This window comes from Chelmon rostratus, chromosome 13, assembly GCF_017976325.1.
Source record: "Chelmon rostratus isolate fCheRos1 chromosome 13, fCheRos1.pri, whole genome shotgun sequence".
Taxonomy (NCBI): Eukaryota; Metazoa; Chordata; class Actinopteri; order Chaetodontiformes; family Chaetodontidae; genus Chelmon; species Chelmon rostratus.
Genome location: NC_055670.1, coordinates 14568149 through 14592097, shown reverse-complemented (window position 1 = coordinate 14592097; position 23949 = coordinate 14568149). Strand labels below are relative to the sequence as shown.

General features: G+C 40.8%; 1 protein-coding gene across 1 annotated transcript; it reads left to right on the top strand.

Annotated features, from left to right (window-relative positions):
* Positions 1-292: 292 nt before the first annotated feature.
* On the top strand, positions 293-20872 carry kcnj3a (potassium inwardly rectifying channel subfamily J member 3a). The gene is made up of 3 exons (XM_041950391.1): positions 293-970; positions 2498-2714; positions 20277-20872. Exons 1-3 carry the CDS (start codon positions 293-295, stop codon positions 20870-20872), a joined length of 1491 nt encoding a protein of 496 aa, XP_041806325.1.
* Positions 20873-23949: the final 3077 nt, after the last annotated feature.

Here is a 23949-nt window from a genome sequence, read left to right as displayed (position 1 = left end):
ACCTTATCCTGTGCGTCTCTTTATTTTTTTTTTTCATATGGCTTCTATCTTCGGGGTTTGTAAACTACTCGTGCATTATTGATATTTCATGGCTGTAGAGTGTAGCAACAGTGGTGTGTGGCGAAAGAGGACGGTGCAAGACTAACTGGGGCGAACACAGCGCACTTTTATCGCCTTTATTTCCAAACAGGAGACATTGCGCACGGGCACTGACGACTGCAGCAACTACAACCCAGACTTTTTTTTTTATTATTGAATCCTTTGTTATTTCTTTCGCTGCTGTCATCGTAGTATGTCTGCACTTCGAAAGAAATTTGGGGACGATTATCAGGTAGTGACCACCTCATCCAGCGGGTCTGGATTCAACCAGCCTCCCCCAGAGAAAAAGAAGAAGAGGCAGCGGTTCGTGGATAAGAACGGGCGATGTAACGTCCAGCATGGGAACCTGGGTGGTGAAACCAGCAGATACCTCTCAGACTTATTCACAACACTCGTAGATTTGAAATGGCGCTGGAATCTATTTATTTTCATCCTCACCTACACAGTCGCTTGGCTCTTCATGGCCTCTATGTGGTGGTTCATCGCATACATCAGAGGAGACCTCAACAAAGCCCACAATGACAAGTACACTCCATGTGTGGCCAATGTCTATAACTTTCCCTCAGCCTTTCTCTTCTTCATAGAGACCGAGGCCACTATAGGATATGGTTACAGATACATCACAGACAAATGCCCCGAGGGGATCATTCTCTTTCTTTTCCAGTCGATCCTCGGATCGATCGTCGATGCCTTCTTGATCGGCTGCATGTTTATCAAGATGTCTCAGCCCAAGAAAAGGGCCGAGACTCTGATGTTCAGTGAACATGCGGCGATTTCTATGCGCGATGGGAAACTAACTCTCATGTTCAGGGTCGGCAACCTGCGTAACAGCCATATGGTCTCTGCACAGATCCGCTGCAAATTGCTGAAAGTAAGTGATGCTACTTATAGACGGGAGGCATCCAGTGTTTTAGGTCTGTGCCCATTGTTTATCATGGCCCAGTCCGTGTTTTTCTTTTTCAGGAAGCTGGCACTGAAAAGGCCTACACACTGACATTTAAGCCTACTCCTAACTGTGCATGAAGCCATGATGCCTTCCACAGACAAAGCTTCATTCTGGTTTCCAAGTATTCTGCACTATGATGGCGCAAATAGTACAAATAGACTATACGAATGTTAGCAATCAGTGACCCACTCATTTATCTATTTCACAAATTATAGAATTTGCACATCTGATAGAAGTGAAGAATAATCCATCATGTTTGCCATAGAGGTCTTCACGACACCGGCGAGTCACTACATCAGACCAGGAGAAGAGCATGTTCCTGTGCTCTGTATTAAACTGTGGCAAAGTGGTTGTGTGTTACAACTTGGTGTAAATGTGCTGCTGTTCCTCATTAGGAGAGCATCAGCTATGGATTTCCCTGCTGTCAGCCTCCTGGCTCACAAAAGTCTATAACCATGAAAAGCCTAACAATGCTCTCTGCAATGCATGTCCACCAGTTATCATCATTAATATACAGTCTAGGTGTACAGTGAGAGCAGAGCCGATTAAAAGGTATAAATTCAGTTTTATCACAGCCACACCGCAGTGTTCTACCTAGCATCCACGTCCTGCAACAATATTAAGAAATATTTTTCAACATCTTTTTTTTATATCTGAAGAGTGTACAATAACTAGCGCCAATGGATGAAAATACAAGCATAAGAGTACACTGAGTATCCTCATATTTCCCATCCCTTCCCTCCACCCCCATACGCCCGAGCAGACAATAGAAAACAAGAAAAAAAAAGTGTGGTTATATTTTCTGAAACAGCACTTTATACACCTCTTTTTTAGCCAGAGGGCACGCTAAAGCTGTGTGAACTTTAAACAACTCATATTGTACTTAGTTTGTGTTAAAAGTTGTATTCAAGATGTGCTTAAATATGATTTACTTATATTGTTGATGTGTTCTTGGATACTTTTGCTTGTCAAAATAGTTCACTTTGAATAGATTTGCAAGAGTACAACCTTAGTTTCATTAGCATCTCAGTTGTGTGCTTAAATATACTTAAATTACACTTAAAAATATCAGTGAACACCACACTATATATATAATGAAGCACCAAAGATACATTATACTCTCAGAAGAGCACACATGCATAGAAATATTTAACATACAAACAATGTGCTGGACTTTCTGCATAGAAAATATCCTCACATTTGACCGTAATATTAGGAAACCAGTTGATTAGATTTAGTTGCTTCAGAGAGGATCAATTGTAGGACTAAGTGGTGCAAGTCAAATTCATGCAGTACAAATGGCTCTTTAGATGCCATTCGTTGCTCTCATTGCACATAAAACACGAAAAGCTCACACAAAGGCGCTGGATAATCAATAGATTAAGTCTGTTTTACCCCTTCCTTCCCCCACTAAACCTCTCTGTCTCTGTCCCTTTCCGTACGCTTCCTCAGTCTCGCCAGACGCCCGAAGGCGAGTTTCTTCCGCTGGATCAGTTGGAGTTGGACGTGGGTTTCAGCACCGGGGCAGACCAGCTCTTTCTCGTCTCACCACTCACGATCTGCCATGTGATTGACACCAAAAGCCCCTTCTACGACCTCTCCCAGAGGTCCATGCAAACAGAGCAGTTTGAAATTGTGGTGATACTAGAAGGAATAGTAGAGACTACAGGTGAGTAACCACGCACGTTTTTACAGGCCTGCTGTTGAAAACGAGAGCTTGGACTCTGTGTTACTGCGTGTTGTGGCTGCAGGCTAAATGTACACCGGCTGAGGATGTTGTGTTGTCTTTTTCTGCTTCAAATCTTATGAACAGTATTGAGCTCTTTTATTGGTGTTGACAGCTGACATCTAAACGGACTCACTGCTGAGCTTTTAATTGCATTTTACTGATTTTTGCTACTTTGGCAAAGATGCAAAGAAGCTAGTAATAGCAGTGGTTAGCATTTATACAGCAGAGATGACTGATTTTGTGTTGCGGGCATGAAGTTCAACATTTTTTTTTAATGTATGCATTAAAACGCCTTCTGGGTTTGGGGAAGTAGAGCCAAGTTCCAAGCTAAATATATGCATTGAACACTTTCAAACTCTGGCAGGTCACTGTTAGGCTGTATACATTTTCTTTTTCTCATCTGAAACAAATTCCACTCCGCCTTTGTGCCTGTGCAGCACCTACCTCATGGCTGCTGTTCTCGGAGGGGATGATAATTTGCTTTCTAAGGTCCCTTTGGAATTAGGGAATTCCATTTCCACAAGATGAGTAATGCCCCGAGTAAAAATCCTCCACTGTGGTCATTTTAAATTCAAGCGTTTATTTGACACAGCTGATATAGTGTGGGGAGAGCTCCTTCAGCGCTATAGAGGTAACAGTTGTAATAGGTTGGTTCAGAGAAAACAGCATATGGAGATGTGACAGTGAGGCTTACAGGCTGACACTGTAGACAGCAATTAGCAGAGATATTCAGTTGCTATTAGATAGTTCTGATAGTCATTTAGTGCAGTTGTATTAAAGTCTCTTTGCAGCTGAGGTCTGATTCTTCAGTTTGTGACATGATGCACGTGATGTTTATATGTTTAGTATCAGCACAGTCTGGGTGCAGTGGCCATATATAATTTCAGATGATACCGGTATGATTTTTAATATGCTGAATAATTCGTGCTACGATGATAGAACATTCCGTTGTCAACATACTTGTTGACGCGCAGCAACAACAGGCATGGCCGAAAGCGAAAGTAACAGCACTATTTACTTATCTTCTATGTGGAAGATGTTTGGTTACAAAAGATCAGACGCACGACAACCTGCAGTAATACGTAAGAAGTATGAGAAGACTGTAAGAACAAAAGGGGCAATAGAACAAACTTACTTCACCACCTCAAGCAGAAGCGCCCGGTTGAGGACCAGGGGAGCTGAAAAGAGCTCATTGTGTGCTCTAAACCAAGCAGACAGACTACACTGGCTCAGCATAGCATTGCAGAATCTTTGGCAAGCTGTACATTATATTTTGTCATATTGTCAATAATATCATAATCGCAGCAATATCGTGATGCGATTTTATCGTCATATCGTTATCATCCCTTGTGTTGCAGCATCTGGTCTCCTGATTCCGTCAGTGACCCTTTCTTGCTATGCTTCTTCTTGCCTTCTGTGATTTATTAAGTAATTCAGTTCTAAACAGTAAACATGTGGTGTAAAAATCTAAAGCTCAAGTTTCTTATGAGAGTAACTGTAATGTACAGCTAATTAGCCTGAACTAGCCTGCTGCTGTGTACAGGCTGCTTTGGCTTTAAGGTATGTAAAAATTTAGTGCAGCCATGTGATTGAATTGTCACAGGTATATTAGCAGACATTTACAGGATTTACAGTGACTTTCACAGAAGTGTATGGCATCATATCATCTTCATTTATAATCTCAGGTTTGATTAAAGTGGCCTGGACTGTTTTGCACCTTTTTTTACGTCGCAGACACGTCTGCATCGAGGAGCAGTTGTCGTTCTGTGAAGTTGGTGGAAAGGCTGATGTAGAAACAATCTATGGTTAAAAATTTATGTACAGTGAAAGTCTAAATCCTCAGACGCTTTCATTTCTGGCCAATGTAACTCTGTTTCCATGGCAACCTCTCCTTGAGTATTCAGGATTGCAGCACTGCACCTAAACTTAGGTTTTTTATTCCTATGGTATAGGAATCACAGTTTCAGTAATAAACCGGGCAAACATGTGATACCGAACATGAAATGAAGCTGCTTTGTTGACAACATCATCTGGTATTAAGGAGGATCTCTCTTGAAATATGAAAAAGCACACGGAGGCGTTACTGTACTATGAAGCCTGCCAGAACAGGTGATACAGCAGAGAAAGAATAAGATGAAATATTTATGAGGCTTGTTGTTTACTAGCGAGGAAGCTGCCCAACTCCCCAGATCAGTGTTGTTTTTTTGTTGTGGAAAAACCACTGTCTGGAACACAAGTTGCTCTCCGCTGCACATTAAAGCTTCACAATTACTGGCTCTTTGTCCTTCCTACTAGATAATAACAGACACAACAGTGTACCCTCTTTGACATAGTAACCTTTTGTTCCCCGAGATCACACAAAAATATTTTGGACTGACTGAAGTAATGCACAGGAAAAGAAAAAAGGAGTGTAGAGCACGTAGGAGCCCAGAATTGTTCCATTGTGCTGTAACCTCTGACAACCTCTACATTGTATAAAAAGGTATGAGCTGTTCCTCACTCCTTTTGAATAGGAGCCCAAGGCGGTTTTTGATCACCACCTCAGTATGATGCACGTTCCAAATGAGACATGTAGGATGTCTGGTAGCAGCATATTTTCTTCTGGAGCAATGCCAGTTGTGGCTTTGTGGTATCGCGTTGGCTTTCTAACACAGCTGCAGTAAGATGTTGTGCTGCTGAGGATAAATTGGCATTACATCACGTTGCAATTAATGCACTGTACATGCTGTCTGACTGCTTGCTCTGAGAAAAACAGGTGAGCTGCAGGGGGAGAAAAAAGGCACAAACAAGAAGCTGTTAGTAGCAAGTTTTGGTTGAGCTAACAGCACTAACGCATATAATGTCTAACAATCAATACAAGTAACACAATCCACATCACTCCCCAACAAGTGCCTTTAGAGTCACTACAGTGTCATTGGCTGCAGAGTAAATGTGCATGTCGGGCCCTGTGTGTGAGCGATTCCCCCCCTTGTTACTTTGTTGATGTGAATCTCAGCACAATAACACAGAGCTGAGTTACTTCTGCATTATTTGTGCATTGCAGGGATGACAGGTGTTTGGATAAGAAAAGAGGACTAACACTGCTAGAGTGAATAACAAGAAATGACTGCAGCCAAGCTCATACTGGGCATTTGTGTGCAGCACTAATAGCAATTAATAATAAGTACAAGTACACAAGAAAGTCAAATGTTGTGACAAAAATATGTACTTATCCGATTTTTACGGCGTATTCATTCTCAGTCCGCAGTGCAGTGACATCTGCAGATATGGTCTGCTGGAAAAGCTGATCCCAGTTTCTGTTGTTATCTCAATATTACTTCTTTTCATTATTATATGGCAGGCATACATCTGAATAATGCTTATATGCTACTTACAACCCTGATTACAGAAAAGTTGTGCACAACATAAATAAAACAGAACGTGATGACTTGCTAATCCTTTTTGACATCTACTCAACTGAAAACAGTACAAAGACAATATACTGTATTTAATGCTTCACCTGATCACCTTCATTGATTTTTGTAAATATCTGCTTATTCTGAATTTGATGCAGCAACACATTTTAAACAAGTTGGGACAGGAGCAACAAAAGACTGGGAAAGTTGTGGAACGCTCCAAAAACACCTGTTTGGATCATTCCACAGGTAAACAGGCTCATTGGCAACAGGTGATAGCATCATGATTGGGTATGAAAGGAGCATCCTGGAAAGGCTCAGTTGTTAACAAGCGAGGATGGAGCGAGGCTCAACACTTTGAGAACACATGATTGTAGAAAGGAGTTTACTACATGGACTCAGGAACGCTTTGTAAAACTGTTGTTGGTAAACACATTTGTTTACTTCACAATATTCACTCCTGCAGTGTAGTATCCCGTTTTAGCAGCTACAGCATTAATAAACATTTTATGGTTATGTTTAAGCACTCAAAGCACTTGATCTTGGTTTAATATAAAAGCCAAAAAAGAATTGAAATACATGACATGTTTACTTTATTTACATGTAATTTAAGCCAAACCTTTTCCCATCATTAATCAAAGTGCTTTTGTTGCCTCACCATGACCACACAAGGAAACTCTGGTCTCTGGTGTTACAGTCCTGCACTCTGTACGCCCACCATCCACCCCAGCGTCAGTGCTCATTACCCTAGAAACAAATTAGTTGTATGTACTGTTTGAGGACACATTGTGGATCTGTGATAATCTACTATCAGCTAATAGTGTCACCCTATAAAAGCTTTTACACACGTGTGGCCTTCACACAGGTGTTAACTCACGTTGCCGAATTAGACGTCATCTCAGGACTGTGTTTGACTGACAGCTCCCGGACTCTCCTGTTTAGGGCGGGACAACTTATCCTGTTCTCGTTCTTATTGGTGATTTCCAGCAAAGCTCCGCCTGGCTTCAGACAGTCTGGTGGTCTAATCAGAAGGAGTGATTGAGAACACCTGTGTGATTTTCACAGCAGACTCTATTGCCACTTCTTGTCTCTTCAGTAGAAGCTGGAAGCTGCGATGGATGTTCAAGTCACACACTTCATGCACGTCTTGAGTTATCTGCTTAGTCTGTTTCCGTCACACGTCGCTTTTTGTTTTTATCCGTACGCCAACTGTTCCACCTCAGCCGAGAGTGAAAAGTTGTTTGTTTTAGTTGTCTTGTTTCCGCCGGTGGATGGAAATGTACTTAATGTCGCGGTGAGCCAGCATGCGCCACAGCAGGACCCTGCAACTGAAGCAGCTAAATGGAATTCAGCCATCATTAATTTCATTATTTACACCTGTGACATGTCAGGTGTCTTCTAAAAATATGAAATCTGTATGAACAAGTGAAGATAAACAGCATTATTAGCATTGCAGGGTCATTTTTAGCGTACCGCTCCAGAGCTGATGATGGCCTGGCTTTGGCTCCTCGTCTGATTCAGAACTACTGCACGCGGTCTTAAAATACATCAGAAGTTTAGATAAGTGTCCCATTAACACCAGCAACACTGTTCGACATTACAGAGGCTTAAATACCAAGCCAGAGGCAAGCTGTTCATTAGTGGAGCTGATTCTTAAGAACCCAAAATAAACTGTAGCTGCCAGTAACAGACGTTCAGGTTCCTCCAAGCATGAAGCCAATCAGTGTATTGCAGCTAAATTCATTTTATGATTTCCAGTGTTGGATTCGGACGGGATGCAGTTAGACCACAGCATCCGTGCATGATGAGGGTGTGTAGTTATGTCACTTAAGACGAGGCAGTTTTTCAGATTAGAGAAATAATAACTGACAAAGCAAATCGGGCTGATGATTTCGTTTTCACTACTGAAGAGAAAGAAGCCTGTCAGCACATTAGTCTCTCCATGACACTTTGTGTGGTGTTTGCGGTCTGACATGGTGGCAAAACACAGCGTTGGGATCCTCACAAGCTCTGCAACGTGTTTTTAAATTCACTCATCAGCCATGAAAAGCAATGATTCATAAACTGTATCTTCAGCATAAACCCTTTTTTCTTCGCAGAGTGATGTGACTTTCATGCAGATGTGTGGCGTGTGATCACTGCAATTGATCAAATGCTGAAAATAAGTCATATTTAGCATGTTTCTTAGTAGAACTGCAGTGTGTTTTTTAAGGATTTTTACACATAATGTTTGCGTCATGATAAACTTGGTGTTTATTTAGATGCTGGTACTACTGGTACTTTTAATTTTTACAGTTAGACTTTATGACACTCTCAAACAGCGCAGGCAGGCACTCTCTAATAACTAACTAATAATCTCCATGTTTGTTAATGATTCTCCGCTGGATGTGTTTGTTGCACGTGAAACACAGCGTCACATTTCATATCTTGTTACGTTTGGTTATCTCTGCGATGAAGTCGTGCCTTGATTTTGATTGTTTTCAGAGATCTCTGTCAGCCCCCTCTTTTTCATGCTGCTACAAGGCTTTCCTATGATTCACTGCTATAGAATAAAAAATAGAATATCCCAGCTATCTGCTCGTTTTAAAGTGGGTGTGGGTGGCAGGGGGTTGGTTGCATATAGACTGGATCAACTGGTAATGTTTATTCATGTGTTTTTGTGTGCATAAATGCATTATGTGACTGGAACAGCTTTGAATAATGAATCACCTACCTGTATGCTCAATATTTGAAATTGTGCAACTGTTTTTTTTTTTAAATGAAGTCCGTGTTTGGACCTGTGTGGTATTAAAGTTTTAGGAAAAGAAGCAGAATTAATATTTATGAGCAAATTCTTAATGAAAAGGCTTTAAACACACTCTTGCCTCTGTGTGGGTAAATAAAAAGTCAAATACCTGACCTGTGCTGTGAAAAGATTTTTTGTTATATGATACTATCATCACAACTTCAATTAAGTTATTGCTGTTGTGCAACAAATATACATAAAGGGTATATTTATAAAATGAAACTAAGGGTAATAATTACTTTGATGCAGACTCTGTCCAGCAGTGCCAGCCAGCATAATTAACTGGACACATCTATTGCCACTGATTAGCCAAGCAGCCAATGTCATGGCCCGATCTGTGTTTTATCATCACCAGCAGTAATTGAAATGAAAGTGGAGAGCTTTCTCTTGCGCCTGAGGCCTAATAGTTTCAATCATATGAGCAAGAGGCCGTAGCCCCGGAGGTCTGGGGTCGCCTGACGTCAGGCGCTTCAGAGCTTCGGTAAACGCTGGCGCAAGTGAACCCCGGATATGAGCCAGCTGTGAGGGCCTGCGCCGTCCTCCGGATAAACTGACCATAATTCATTCTGAATCATTACGCTGACAGCGTAGTCCTCTCTTCCTGGTGTCGCGCTCCCTGCCACAGCCCTGCAGGGTCAAAGGGTTAAAGTGGCTTCAGTGGGTAGGCTAAGGCTGCAGATCAGGCGAGAGCGGGAGTTTCCAATTAAATCTAATGTGCTCAGGGTGAGGACTCGGGAGAGGAGTGGCGGTCCCTGCTGAGCTCCAGCTGCGATAAGCCACATGCTTGGATACCTTACAGCTCTCTCTTAAAATGTTTTCTATAGGTTCATTTGACTTTAGTGACGTTTTCCAGCCTTGAATATTTCAGCATGACAAATATTGGTAATGTTTACATTTGTCATGAAGAGGTGTTGTGGTACAAGTTTTTATATCAAAGAAATGATATAATCATACACTTTATTCAAACATTCAACACAGCATTTTATTCCGATTTATTACATTCAACTAAATTCCAAAGTTTTTGTTTGTGCTGGAGTGTAAATAAACTTTGCTGCGACTGTAACTTTGGTGTTCATTACAAAAAAACAAAACAAAACATAATGCATCAGTTAGCTTCACCTTCAGCTTCAGCTTTTCTTTAACTTTAACTTTTTAAACTTAAAGTACATTTTGCTGAAAATACATCTGCTCCTACTCAAGTAAGAGTCTGGATGCAGGTCTTTTACTTGTAATGGAGTATTTTTATGTTGTGATATTGCTACTTTTACTTGAGAAAAGGATTTGAGTACGTACTGGATTGTAATATATCGTGTATTGCATATACTGCACATAGGAGTAATACATTCATTCTAATTCAGTTCATTACAATGAGAAGAAAAATTGCACCCTCAAAATCACCATAGAGATGAGTCAACACCTCACACAGTCTAAAAATTAACCGAACTATAAAAGCTTCACAAATATTTGTTGCAAGTAATTTGATTACATTATAAAGGCGTCGGTGATATTTTGTCCACCCCCTGTATATTGGCATCTGCTGAACAGCTACCCATTCTGATCTGCACGGAGGCAGCCTGCTTTAACTTGCATGTTGGATTAAATAACTGAAATTAGCTTAACTAATTTTAGATAAACAAACAAGAGGATTCAGTGAGATTTACCTCTTATGGCTACTGTACATACAATAATTGCACTGGGGATGAACCCCACATAATGGGCACTGCAGCGAACCAGCTATGTCATCCTGGATTCATTATCCCTTTTAGATGAACTGTGCAGGCTTCCCGAGGGGGAGCACGGTAATTGTGTCTTTAGGGATTTGTCAAGTCCCTGTTGGATGGCAATAAATCACTGGTAGAGGAGGTGTGGCGGCAGACCTGGGATGAACTTGTGCGCCGAAAGCACCAGAGCTGTATTCCCACACAGTGCCTTCGTCTTCTCGTCATGCCACAAAGAGTTGGAAGTATTGCTGCCCAGTCTTGTCATTGCAGACGTGTGTGCCATGTTGTTGTGAGAAGGTCACTTTTTCAGTAATTAACAACACAAGCTGTAGACCTCAGTATTAACCCCTGTCAAGATGGAGGATGGACACCCAGGGCCAAGTGTTATGGGTCCATTATTGAGATGTAGCTCCACTTGTTTAAGAGGTTATGAGGATGGCTGTGATGCACTTGCAGCATCTGTCCCCGGCAACATTTATTCCCTGAGGTGCAGGTGAATCAGCTCTGTGGCCTAAACACAATGCATGTTGTCGCTCATGTTATTTTTTTACTCAGACATGCTCCAGTTTACTGGAATATTCTTCTCTCGAGCTCAAGTGACAGACGAAAAAAAAAAAAACAGTCGGGACAGTGTCTCAACAGTGAGTTACCGCTCTTCCGCACCATCTAAGTCTGAGATCTCTCAAAGCTTAAAAAACTCCTCTTTTGTCCCGCTGCTTTCAGCTGTTACTCCTCTTCACGTCTTAAGTAGATTTAATAGCTGAGATCAATATGAGATTACAGCTCTCACTCACTCTGTTTTATGGAGGGAAAATGGTTTTCTGATCATTTCTGCACTCAATATATAATAAAGAGAACATCATTCATAGCCCTGGTTGGTTTGGACACGTCCCCAGTGTGATTTTTCCTATATGACCAACAGTGGTTGTTTGCCCTGAGGGGAATCCATCAATCGCCGTTTTGCTCAACTGATTCCCTTTACAGCAGTATTCTGAATTGCCTTTACTTGGTAATATGCGCTCTCCTGGCTGTGTTAATGGCCTACAGCCATATGTTCCTCTCGCCTGCATGACACCCCACCTTGTGTGGAGATGGTTGGCAGCTCCTGCTCCTATTCCCTTTCCTTCCTTCCCTTTCCAACAGCCTCCACACTCAAGCAATTGCCTCAGCATCCAGGCTCTCCCCTCCCCCACAGCAGTGCACTTCTCCTGCCTTTTCCCTCCATCAGTGTCCTCCTTGTTCTCATTGCTCAGCCGATGCTGTATGGGTGGAATAAACAACTGGAACCTACCTTCTAAAACAGTATTTAACTGAGGAAGGGGACTTATTTCTGTCTTTGAAGAGTCAAACTGTGGAAAACAGGTCACTAAATGCTTGTGCATTTTTCTACACTTTACCACTTGATGGTGGTCACCATAGAAACAGATGATCAGACAGGACTTGTGGCCACAATAGCAGTGTCTGTATCACAATGAGATTTTTTTTTTAAATTCTTTTATAGGTACAATTTGTTCCATCCTTTGCAACATTTCTTAGTGAAAAGCCAAACTACTAAGAACCACATTATTCAGACATGTGAATTGAACTTTCGTCTCTTCAGCAAACACGCTGCCCTGCATCATTATATTCTCCTCTTCTTCTCCACCAGCACATTTAGCGCAGCAGCTTCGTATGTTTTACCACAGATCCAAAAACAAGACAAAGGGAAATTCTGCTTCCTGTTTTGCAAAAGAAGAGAGAGGAACCGGATAATTAATTGCATTAATTATTGTTCCTCACAATCCGGCGATGTTACAAAGGCATTTTGTGGATAGCCTTGGCCGCGGCGAGTGCCCGACAATGAGATCAGGATGAATCTTGGCCGGTGTTGCGTGGCGGTGCTCTGTGCATGCAGTGTCCAGAGTCTCATGCTTGTTTTTGCTAGCATTTTTCTCATACATAACACTTGAGCTGTTTCCACAGCCGTGATAGACTGTCAGGGGACTTTGCTGACAGCACAGCACTGGTGAGTGAGTTTATATGTGTGTGTGTGTGTGTGTGTGTGGTCATTTGAGTGAAAAGGAAAGACATAAAGAGAGAGAGTGAGAGAGGGGGGTTATTTGTGATTTTGTCACTAAATCGGAGGTTTGTGAAGAACTCTTTGACGCCCACCTTCCTTTTTCAGTGACTCGCATTGTTAGAGTTCATCTAGGGAAGTCATTTGAATAAATCTTCATTTTCATAGCAGTCAATTTTGGGTGTCATTTGCTTGGTGCCGGTGGGTTGTTGAATCATATAATGGTGCTGCCCCCCCGAAACAAAAACAAACCTCTAGATTGAGGCTCTGTCTGGTTTGACAGATCTGCAGTAAATAGACCTCTGCTCTCAGGTCTTTGCTCTGTCCTCACAGTGTCAAGTGCAGATCTGCAGCTGAGAATCTGACTGAGCCCGGCACCAAACGGATATGATCCTCCAGCTCCTACAACCTGGATGAGCTTCTTTTAGACGAGCCAGTCTGTGAATACCACTTAGGTTTTTTTTTTTTTTTTCTCAGCTACTATCAAGAAACACTGGCAGGCTGCCTCCGAGTTTACAGTGCTTTTCTATTCCAGCCCCCAAAGAACCCATTTTATCTGTGCTGTCACTCCGCTGAGTCTGTGGCTGCTTCACTTTGTTAGACCAGAGAAGCAACCAGCTCTGTGTTATCAAGGACAAGTGCATTTGTTTAGAGTCTCAAGCTGAGATGGCTTTTGGGCATCGAAATCTCAAAGTTTATTCTCAACACTTCCTGCCTCTTTGCTTTTTGTCTGCCCATAATAGAATCAGATGGCAGTGTGTGCAATATTGCAGAGACTGTACAGTGGAGATACAGCACCTATAATCTCCAGACAGGCATCCCATCTCAGTGCTGCGTTCTCATTTCCAAAGTCCACTTCATTTTAAAAAAAAATTCCTATTCTATTTCCATATTGGATTATTCTCGGGGATTTCGTGTTTTAAAAAACATAATTGTTGCTGAGATGCACACATGCACCTGCACACATCGAAGCGAAAAAACGTGTCTTCTATCCCCTCCGAAATGCACCTTTAATGAGATACATTTTTTTCATATATCTGTCTTGAAATTGTGGATTCAGCAGAGGATTATTCTAATGCCGCTCATGCTGTCACATGGATATCGCATACAGCATGAGAGCAGTAAACTGCCTGGTGAACTTAAGCGATGAGGGACTTCTGAAGGGATTTCACACTTGTGTAGGATTGGCCAGTCAGAAAAGATCATATATCCCACAACCTGTATACCGTATTCATTGTTGGAGATGTCATGGAATGGCTCTAACAAGTTGCCATTAATTGCAATGTGCCTAATCATATTTTATTTTCTACTTGAATATACAGCTGTGTTATGCTGCATTTAAGACATTTGTCTTAAGATGTCGCATAATTTCCTTTTTTACAAACAGTATGTTATTTATGCATAATTTGTAATTCATACCTCGACTTTTAGGTTTCATTCATTTGTATTCAATCCAAAACAAATGATGTTGAATAAGAAATCCATCTGAAAACATGAAAATCCACCAAAATTGTTTAAACAGAGAGTTTAATCTCAAATGAAAAAGTAAGAAGTGCAAAATGTTTCTTACGTGTTACAGCAATCCATCAATAGATTTTAATTGTTTTGTATTTGATATGTAAGTACATTTTACTCTTATACTTGTTTTCCTTCCTAATGTAGATATTAATTGATGTTTTGGACTATTTGGGAGCAGCGGAACGAGATGGTAATACAACAGTGGCATATTTATGCCTCATGAAGTTATCGCAAACGTGTTAGCAAACAGTTGGCTGATTATACCTCCAGCAGACACAGAGGAACATTAACGGTCATTCAAAGTCATGTTTCTGGCCACCTGGGAATCCACTGATCACGCTCCTTTCAGCTCTGTTAAGGTCTAACTTTGTCCGTCTGCTGTTTGACCCCTTCCCAATTACACATTTTTAGTCATTTGTAATATATGATTATTGGTTAGTGCAGTTTTAAGCAATTTTGAATGCAAGACTTCCACCTGTATTTACTTATCCATGGTGGAAGAGCTGCCTTCTTTCACCACTTAAGATCGTTGATCATTTTGAAACACAGATCATAATTTGAACTGAGCCTTCAAATACCCTCACATATTGATAAGACTGCTGGGATAAGAGACAGAGTAGTCATTTGGTAATTTGCAACATCATCATCTGCACAAAGATTTTTTCATTGTACACCTGGTGTGAAATATAAGAACCTGCAAGTCGATGCACAGACTCTTTATGTGAAACGTAAGTAATATTGCCGGCGGGGTGGTACAGGATCTCTCACCGCGCTGCACGTTATTTTGAAGGGCCACTCCACTCAGGATTTAAAGTGCATTGGTTTTGGTTTATACTGAGTCACAGAGGGGAACAGATAGCTATTTACAGAAATTAGAAGTGTAATGGATCCACAGAGTTACAAATTTCTCTCCTCATGGGCTGAATGAGGAATTGTCTCCTCATCGATTCCAGTGATGCTTTGTTCCTCCTGGTTTCTTCTGCCCCCTCTTTGCTCCAGCAGAGTTAGTGTGTGTGCTTTTTTGTTTGTGAGTTGAAGACTGAATGAATCTGATTACGCCTAAGTTGATTTGTTTTTAATGTTACTGATTTTATGTAGTTAGGGCTGCAGCAAAAGATCATTTTATCGACTAATCTGACAATTTTACTCTCTCTGTAAAAACAAAAATGGGCACCACTAACATGCAGAGCTCAGGTTAACACAAAGCAAAGCAGAAAATCTTTCAGCATTTTTGCTGAAAGAACATTTAAGCAGTTTTCAAAATGGTTGCAGATGAATTTTATCTCAAATGACTGTCGATTAACTGACTAAATCTTTTAGGTGTTGCTCCATTATATCACATTTTAAAAATGCAAAAATGCATTCTTTGTGTTTTTGACTCAGGCCATGTATATTAGTGTTTTTGTTGGTAGTAGATAGAGACTAGATGTGGCGCATCCTGGTGGTCGAGAGGCACACAGTGTTACCACTATGCTCCTGGTAAGATTTAGCAACATTTGCCACATGACACCTCTTTATATCATATCAAATAAAGGAAAAAGCCCCATAAAACATGTTAAAATAAGAAGACAGATGTACCTACTACAGAGTTTAAGCTTGTTTGGTTTCACTTTTTAATATACTGTACGTTGATGGTACCAACACCCTAAATGCCTGTGACAACACTGCACACCACACATCTGAGGTGTTTCTTTCCCACTGATGTGATGTGATAGCTGCATCTTCCCAGCAGCAAACAGTTGCAGAGATAGTAAAGGTTTTTTTGTTTTTTTTATCCCCGGCAGTGTGTGTGTTTATGACACAGCGCTCGTATGATACAGAACGTGGTGCCACGGATATAAAACACTGCAATGTACTACACGAGTGACAGATGATAGAGGAAGAGAAAATTGCTCTGTGCTGTTATAAAGATGACATTTGTAAGATGAGGTCCGGCCTTCACTGATGAGAAGTCACCAAAATATATGATTTACCCACTCCGCCAAAGCAAAGACACTCTGAGCTGGGGTTTTGTGTTGTAAAAGGTCACATTTCAGTGACAGTAAAGCCATTTTGCTCTGACTCTGGAGCCGTATGGATGATTTGAACCTGCCCTCAGTGGAAAATCCATTTTGAGCAGTTTGGATGTTTCTTTTTTTTACCGTCGTGATCCAAGAGAGACACTTTTGTGTTGTCACTGTTACTTTTGACCAAACTCAGCAGTGAAAAGGTTTATGGCTGTCGCATGCACACATTCCTACAGTTTTGTTTCCATAGAAACACTGAGTCCCGGGCAGGCGTGTATTTTAGAGTTACATAAGCCTTTACCAGCAATACGAAATACACACCGACATGGGTACTCTCATATGACTGGGTTTCCTATTTTTAGAAATTATTTTCAATAACTGTAGAAAATGTCAAAATCTGGTTTTATTATTTCATACTGGTGCTACTTTAAGCTGTTTAACTGGACTCTGTTCAGATCATCTTAAGGTCTCTGTCTAACGTCTTCCTCTACATAATGTGTACATTTCTGTCATAACTCAAACTGTGTCACGGCCTCAGTCACAGTTGAGGCACACAGGTCATTGCCATTGCGATGCCTGTTAATACCATGTGCCATATGAATGTGGGTGTCGCAGAACAGCTGGTCTGTAGCAACACAATTGTACATGTGTGATGCAACCGTGTCTATAATTATGCATGGCTCAGGCATCCACCCTTGAATAATGTATGGAAATTAAATGTATATTAATGGCCGTGATTAAGTGTAGTGCACAGATAGCGTTGTTTAGTTTTGAAGAGGGGTACAGCTGATTAGACTATCCACATAAGTGAGACTTGTGTGTGTGTGTGTGTGTGTGTGTGAGTGTCTGTGTGTGTGTGTGTGTGTGTGTGTGTGTTGAGTGGCTCTGGACAAGGGGAAACAGGTTCAGCCCCAGGCCTGCAGGGTTCATGGGTTTACAGAGACAGAGGTTTTACAGTAACTCATACACCATCTGCAGGAACAACAGAGCATTATTAATAGATGTAAGATGGAGCTATTTGGGTCTTGTGTATTACTGTAGCAACCTTTTGCCTCAGGCACAATTTCATTTCACTTGTTCCAACCTTTTTTTTTCTATCATGCACCAATAAAGTTGCTATTGATGTTTTAGCCCTGTATTTACGGTATGGGTGTCCAGTTAACGCAGCTGCATCGACTGTGCTATTCAATAATGCAGGTACAGCTGACTTCTGGTGCTGATTAGCGGTTGTTAGGCCAAAAGAGAAAGCATTTTACACCACGGTTTTCTCACATTCAGTATGCGTAAGCCTGCTCGATCAAATGGTGACTATGTTTTGACCGGAGGCAGCTTAAAAGGCTCACATTGCAATAAGATTTCCATTCACACTTAACTCTCAATCGCTTTGGCCCTAAAGTTCTCATTAGCTCTGCCCACTTTATTCACTGCAGCTCACTTCCATATGCCTGAAGGCTCTGGGACTCTGAAGCAATAGTGCAGAAGTAATGTTTTGAATACCCCAAACGCACTTGATGTTCAGTCTCTTGCACATCTGCGATTGTGTACAGAGCTGTTATCAGTGAATTATTTTATGACCTTGGGAATCGGGCGGAATCACAGATGCCTCCAGTTTCAGTGATCACATCCTCGCAATCAGCAGCAGCGTCTCCCTGTGAATAAGCACTTCGTCTTAGTTTGGACCCAACTGTCGCTGCTAGAACAATATTAAGCTGGTAATTAAAACATGTGATAATAACCTACTGCAGTCGCTGATTTCCTAATGGATTTCAACAAGCTTGAACATGAGTGCCTCCAGCCATTCCTCTGTGCTAAAATAAGGGCTTTCTGGACTGATATGGACAATTTTGTGTTTTGTTTTAGATGTAAACCTAATTATAGACTTTCTCTGCTCGCATTCAGTAAGAAATGAAAGTTGTTTTTTCAGCAGAATGATAACTATTCTAAGATGGATCGAGCTTTGGTGTAAGCAGTGATACAGATACAGGCAGCCATGATAACAGCTGTTGAATAATGGTGATGAGTAATCACTAATAAGCATCCAATAACTTTGCATGAAAAAAAATATTGTTGATCATTAATTCAAACCTCATGATTTTGCTAATTGCATTAATTTGTGTCTGAGGACGTGAGGGGAATTTTTAAGCGGGGATTTAATTCAGAGTCCCCTGTGAGCGAAAATGTATTCAAAGCGCATCATAATCTGTTATCTGGTGCCGAATTTGCCGAGCACGGTTACGGGTACACACACAAACATAGAACATGCGAAATAGGATATTTTGTTTTAATTTGTAATCTCCAAATGACAGAATTAAATGCTTTTAACTGAATTGTCACACCCATTTAGGCTTTTCTCAAGCTGAACAATGTTATGTAACAGATTCTTCGTGTTACTTTTTTTTTTTAGTTTGGATTAAACTCAATTCCCTTTATTACAGAGAGCTAAATGTTAGTGTGAGCTAGACCTTCTGAAGCCTGCAGCCTGCAGCTGTTACTCCTGTGGCTTTGCCTCTCCAGCAATTTGATTATCTTAATCCTGTATCTTTTGTAGCTAGTAGCCAAGCTTAAGGTGTGGACTGAACTATTAAGTAGCATAAGAGGTGGTGTGGGGAAGACCTGTGTTATTTTTTCTACTAACTGAAACAAGCATCGCTTCCTCCTCCATTAAATGCATTGAATGTTGGTCACCCTTAACCTGTTTTGTATGCACTGATGTGGAGACTCTGGTAAACAAAACAGAAAATAACTAAATATGATACAGAAGAAACATACAGTATATATTGACATCAGATTATGAACAGTGAACGGTTTACAGCCGATGCCAGGATGATCACTTTTCCTTCCACCTTACTCTCCCCTCTCCCTCAACCCCACAGAGACACTCATCTCCTCATGCATGTGGAAAGTTCATGAGCGTCAGCCGCATGATCAGATGTCCCTTTTGGATGAAATGAACACTGGATGTTTGGACATATCTGCAGAAGATTAGCAGGGATGGATCAGGCTAGATTCTCTCCCAGGTGGATTACAGGAGAGGACATAATGCAAATGCAAAAGACAGGGTTGACTGGCACTGTTATTTCTATATCTGTAGCTATCCTCCATATGCGCAGTATATATAGTAAATGTATATAGTTTTGTATTGTATTACTGGAATTACTAGTTTCATTTCGTGCAACTGGAATTATTCTCTGCAACAATGGAAAAAAAAAGTCTACTGAAGCATATTCCAGCAGTTCTGATTAATTTTTGTGACGTATGCTGTGAGGTAGCCCAATCCACAGAAAAATGAACTTTTTGTTATATTTGAATCTTGGTTTATGATAAATGCATAAATGAGCCAATAAAAGATACTCCAAAGACAATAGTGACACATACTGTGATGTTACCTGTTGTCAGTTATTTTCAGGTCATTGTGTAAGCAGTGACAAAGTGTTACTGTTGGCAGGCAAATGTTTTGGCAGAAGAGTTGGTCCTGAGATGTTTATGAAGAGTTTTGGTTGCATTAGTGCATTTTCAGATGTGAGATTAGCTGCATGCCGGTGAAAATTGAATGAAAGTATGGAGGCTTGTGTGTTACCAGTTGTATAAAACTAAATAATTAGCCCCTGTAAAACACAAACAGCAAATAACTCGGCTGTGTGTTTAATTATTTTTCAAGTTAGCCAGGGAATTGCCTGTAAACATCACATTTGGAAACAGAAAAATCAATTAAGCTTTTATTTAGGCAGCTGTCTCTGTAATATAGTCAGTACTTGTTTATTGAGGCACTTTTTGTTGTTAGCTTTGTGATCTTAAAATGACAGGAGTCCTGGTGAATACCATATTGATTCTTATGGAACAATGCCAAGCATATAATTAAAACATGGCTCTGTTTGTTTGATACTAGACTCATGGAACATTTCATCCCAAAATGTTCGGCTCTGCTGTGTCGGGCTGTGGCATCCCTAATTTGTGAAGCCTCAACACTGGTTCCCAGAAACAAATCTGACAGTCTTTTCTGTGTGTTTTCCCTCTTTGATAGGGATGACCTGCCAAGCGAGGACGTCATACACCGAGGACGAGGTTCTGTGGGGACACCGCTTCTTCCCGGTTATATCCTTGGAGGAAGGCTTCTTTAAGGTGGACTACTCTCAGTTCCACGCCACATTCGAGGTGCCCACCCCTCCATACAGCGTGAAGGAGCAAGAGGAGGCCCTGCTCCTCTCCTCGCCCCTCATGGCTCCATCCCTGTGCAACAGCGGGGAGAAGAACAGCTCGTTGGACTGCCTGGAGACCCTGGAGGACAATGACAGCACCACCAAGCTGCCCACCAAGCTCCAGAAGATCACAGGGCGGGACGGCCTGCCCAAGAAGCTACTGAGGATGAGCTCCACCACTTCAGAGATGACTTACAGCTTTGGAGACCTGCCCATGAAGCTGCAGCGAATCAGCTCTGTTCCCGGTGTCTCTGATGATAAGCAGGCTGGTAAGGCCTCCAAGATCAACACAGAGCCCATGAGTAAGTCAGTGGCAGACTTACCTCCCAAGCTGCAGCGGCTGGCTGGGGGAGGAGGGGGCAGGATGGACGGACATCTGCCGCCCAAACTCAGAAAGATGAATTCAGATCGCTTTACATAAAGCAGGCAACATATTTTAACTTATGCCATCCACCTTTATTTCCCTACCCGAAGTCCTTGTACTATTCCTAATTTATTAATGGACAATATTCTTATATTTAAAGAAATGTAGAATATGTGCACAAATACCTTATATAAAGTAGGGTGATGGAATTGAGCACATTTGTTCCTGGGTGTAAGTGTACATGCTATGACGGAAGAATATTTTTTTTTAGGATGATGTACAATTAGCACAATCTGGCATGTAAGAAACAGCGCATGTAGAACAGAATTTCAATAATTTCTGGCATGACATTTATTGATATATTATTTTACAAACACAATTTCATTAGTGAATTTACTGACAGTGAAAAATTGCACAAAGCCATATGATTTACCACATGGAAAACCTACATTACATGGTTCTAATTTGTGGTGACGAAAGGCACATACATTTGTTTTGAGTTGATTGCTTTTGTTGTTTAATGTAAAATTGTGGCAATGTTATGTTGATTGCATGCTCCTCTTATTGACTTAGCTATACAAAGGTAATAGACGAAGATGTTTAGCCTTAACTATATTACCTTGTTTCCATTTTCATGTTTGTTCACAGCTGGATTTTTGGTATTTCATATATAGACTATTTTACCATGTGCGATTTTATGAATTTGTTGGTTTATCAAATACAAAACATGTTGCTAGAGGGTGCATTTTACATTTGAAAATGCATCACTGGCCTCTTATGACCCGTCTGAACTGGGCACAATGTTACACAATTTTCACTTGCTTATTAAGGTAACACTTAAGTTGAAAGAGTCAATATTTGTACTTGATGAGCACAATGCAATCATTATATAATACCCAATGATATTAGGAAGCATTTATGGGCATTTTGTCATTAATTAACTGCTTAGAGCAGTAGTTCAGTACTGTGCAATGACTTTGATTATATAACAAAATCAACTTAATCTAGGCCTATGTGGTCATACAAAACACTCCATTAGAGTTTCAACTTAGGTGTTACTGGTTAGATTTAGAGGTGGGCCTGTAAGGAAACCATAACCTTTGTCTTAAGGGCCCATAATCTCCCTCCTCTGTGATGAAAGCAATAATATTATAATGACTATAATCTTTATATAGCCACAGGGTCTACCACAGCCCCATATTCATTCTGTTTCCTGAATACATGCCATGAAATCTGGTTTTCTCTAAATGCATCAAAAACATTGTATGATACCCAATCTCTTCAGGAATAAAGATCTAACATAACTGTTTAACATCTTGATACTTTGATTAGATGTAATGCATGCTTTACCCATTCAAATCAAAAAAATGTCATTTATTTAGTTATTACAGGGGGTGGTCAGAATGATGGAAGGCGAACAGTAGTCACTGCAAAGAGCTGGCCTGTGGGGATGCATCTACCACCAGATAATAGGACTAAGTGTAATCATTGCCCAAAGCTAAACATATTCAAATCACTGTGCATATAACGATTTTGACTGTTCAGCTTAAAGGAATAGTTTGACATGTGGCAAACACACATATTCATTTTCTTGCATGTCTGTACGGGAAAAATATGTAGCTACAGCCAGCAGCCAGTTAGCTTAGCTTAGCATAAAGGCTGGAGCCAGCCACTAGCCTGGCTCTGTCCAAATGTAAAAAAAAAAGTCCACATACCAGTACCTTTAAAGCTCACCAATTTCTATTGTTTGATTATAAACTGTCTATAAAGTGTAAAAGCAACACATAACCCCATGTAAAAAGGCACATTTTATAACATATGACATGTTAATTAGTGAGCTTTAAGGATGCTGATATGCATATTTCGCTACCTTGGACAGATCCAAAGTAGCTGTTTCCCCTGTTTCCAGTGTTTATGCTAAGCTAAGCTAACCAGCTGCTGGCTGTAGCTTAATGTTTACGGTACAGATGTGAGAGTGGTATGAGATCTCCTCCGATACAATTTTGTTGTTTTGTTGTTTTTCCCAAACCAGATGTGCTTGTATACATTTCATGAGCAAACCCCATTAAAATTATATACTTGGATGATTACTCCAAATTTCTATACCGACTGCTACTGAGCATGTGCTTTAGTAGATAAGTGGACCAAAACCCTGTCAAAAATATCAAGGGCAGAGACGCAGACCATGTATCTTTTAAGAGTCAGTGGTACAGTCTGCAGAAAACACCAAAGATGCAACATTCACAATGGATGGCCCGTGCTATTTTTGCACATTTATCTTGCCTTATTGACAACACATGCGGGGCTGCAAATTGATGTGATCTATTTCTAAATCTGGACCACAACTGTGTCAGATAAAGGATCCCACATCGACACAGAGCCAGTGTCACTGCCAGAAGTCTTTTCTTCTGGTGCTTTCATTGTTTTGATCATACCCCGTGTAATCGCTGCTGCTGTTCATATTTCACAGTACACTCTTTGTTGCTGTCATATACGCTGTGTAAATAATAACTGTATTTCAAGAGATACCTTAAATGACTTCTGGAGATAAAGTCAGTGCCATAACTGTAGGTATCACAGACAGCTGGGTTAATTCTGTCCTTATCCAGAGATAGACCTTTCTTCTGAATCTTTTAAATAAACCCATGGGATGGATCAGAATAGCAAAACTGCTGATGGCATTATCCACTGACTCCTTGGAAAGGGGGTGCAAATCCCTATAGACCACCTTAAATCAGCACCTGCTCTGCCAGAAAACTATTGCCCTTTATCACCAAGGGGATCTTTGCTCTAGGTGTCACTTTGTTTTTTGTTTTTTTGTTTATTTGTCTTTTATCATATGAAGTCTCTCCAGCAGAGCCATTAATGCCTCTCCACAGAAATAGCATTTCAATACTAAAATAATTGGCTCAAGTGAATCTGGAAAATGTGGGAGGATTGTAGTAGGAGGCAAGAAAAGGGTTATTCAGAGTTTAAAATCTTGTTAGCATTCCAGAAAAAAATTTAATTCTTTGGGGAGATGTTTTGATCATTTCCATTTTCAGGTTTCTTGACAAAAATATCTGGCACAGACTCAGTCTATGGCAACGAAAACAGCTGGCCCTGCTTGCTGAGGACAAATGAAACACAATTTT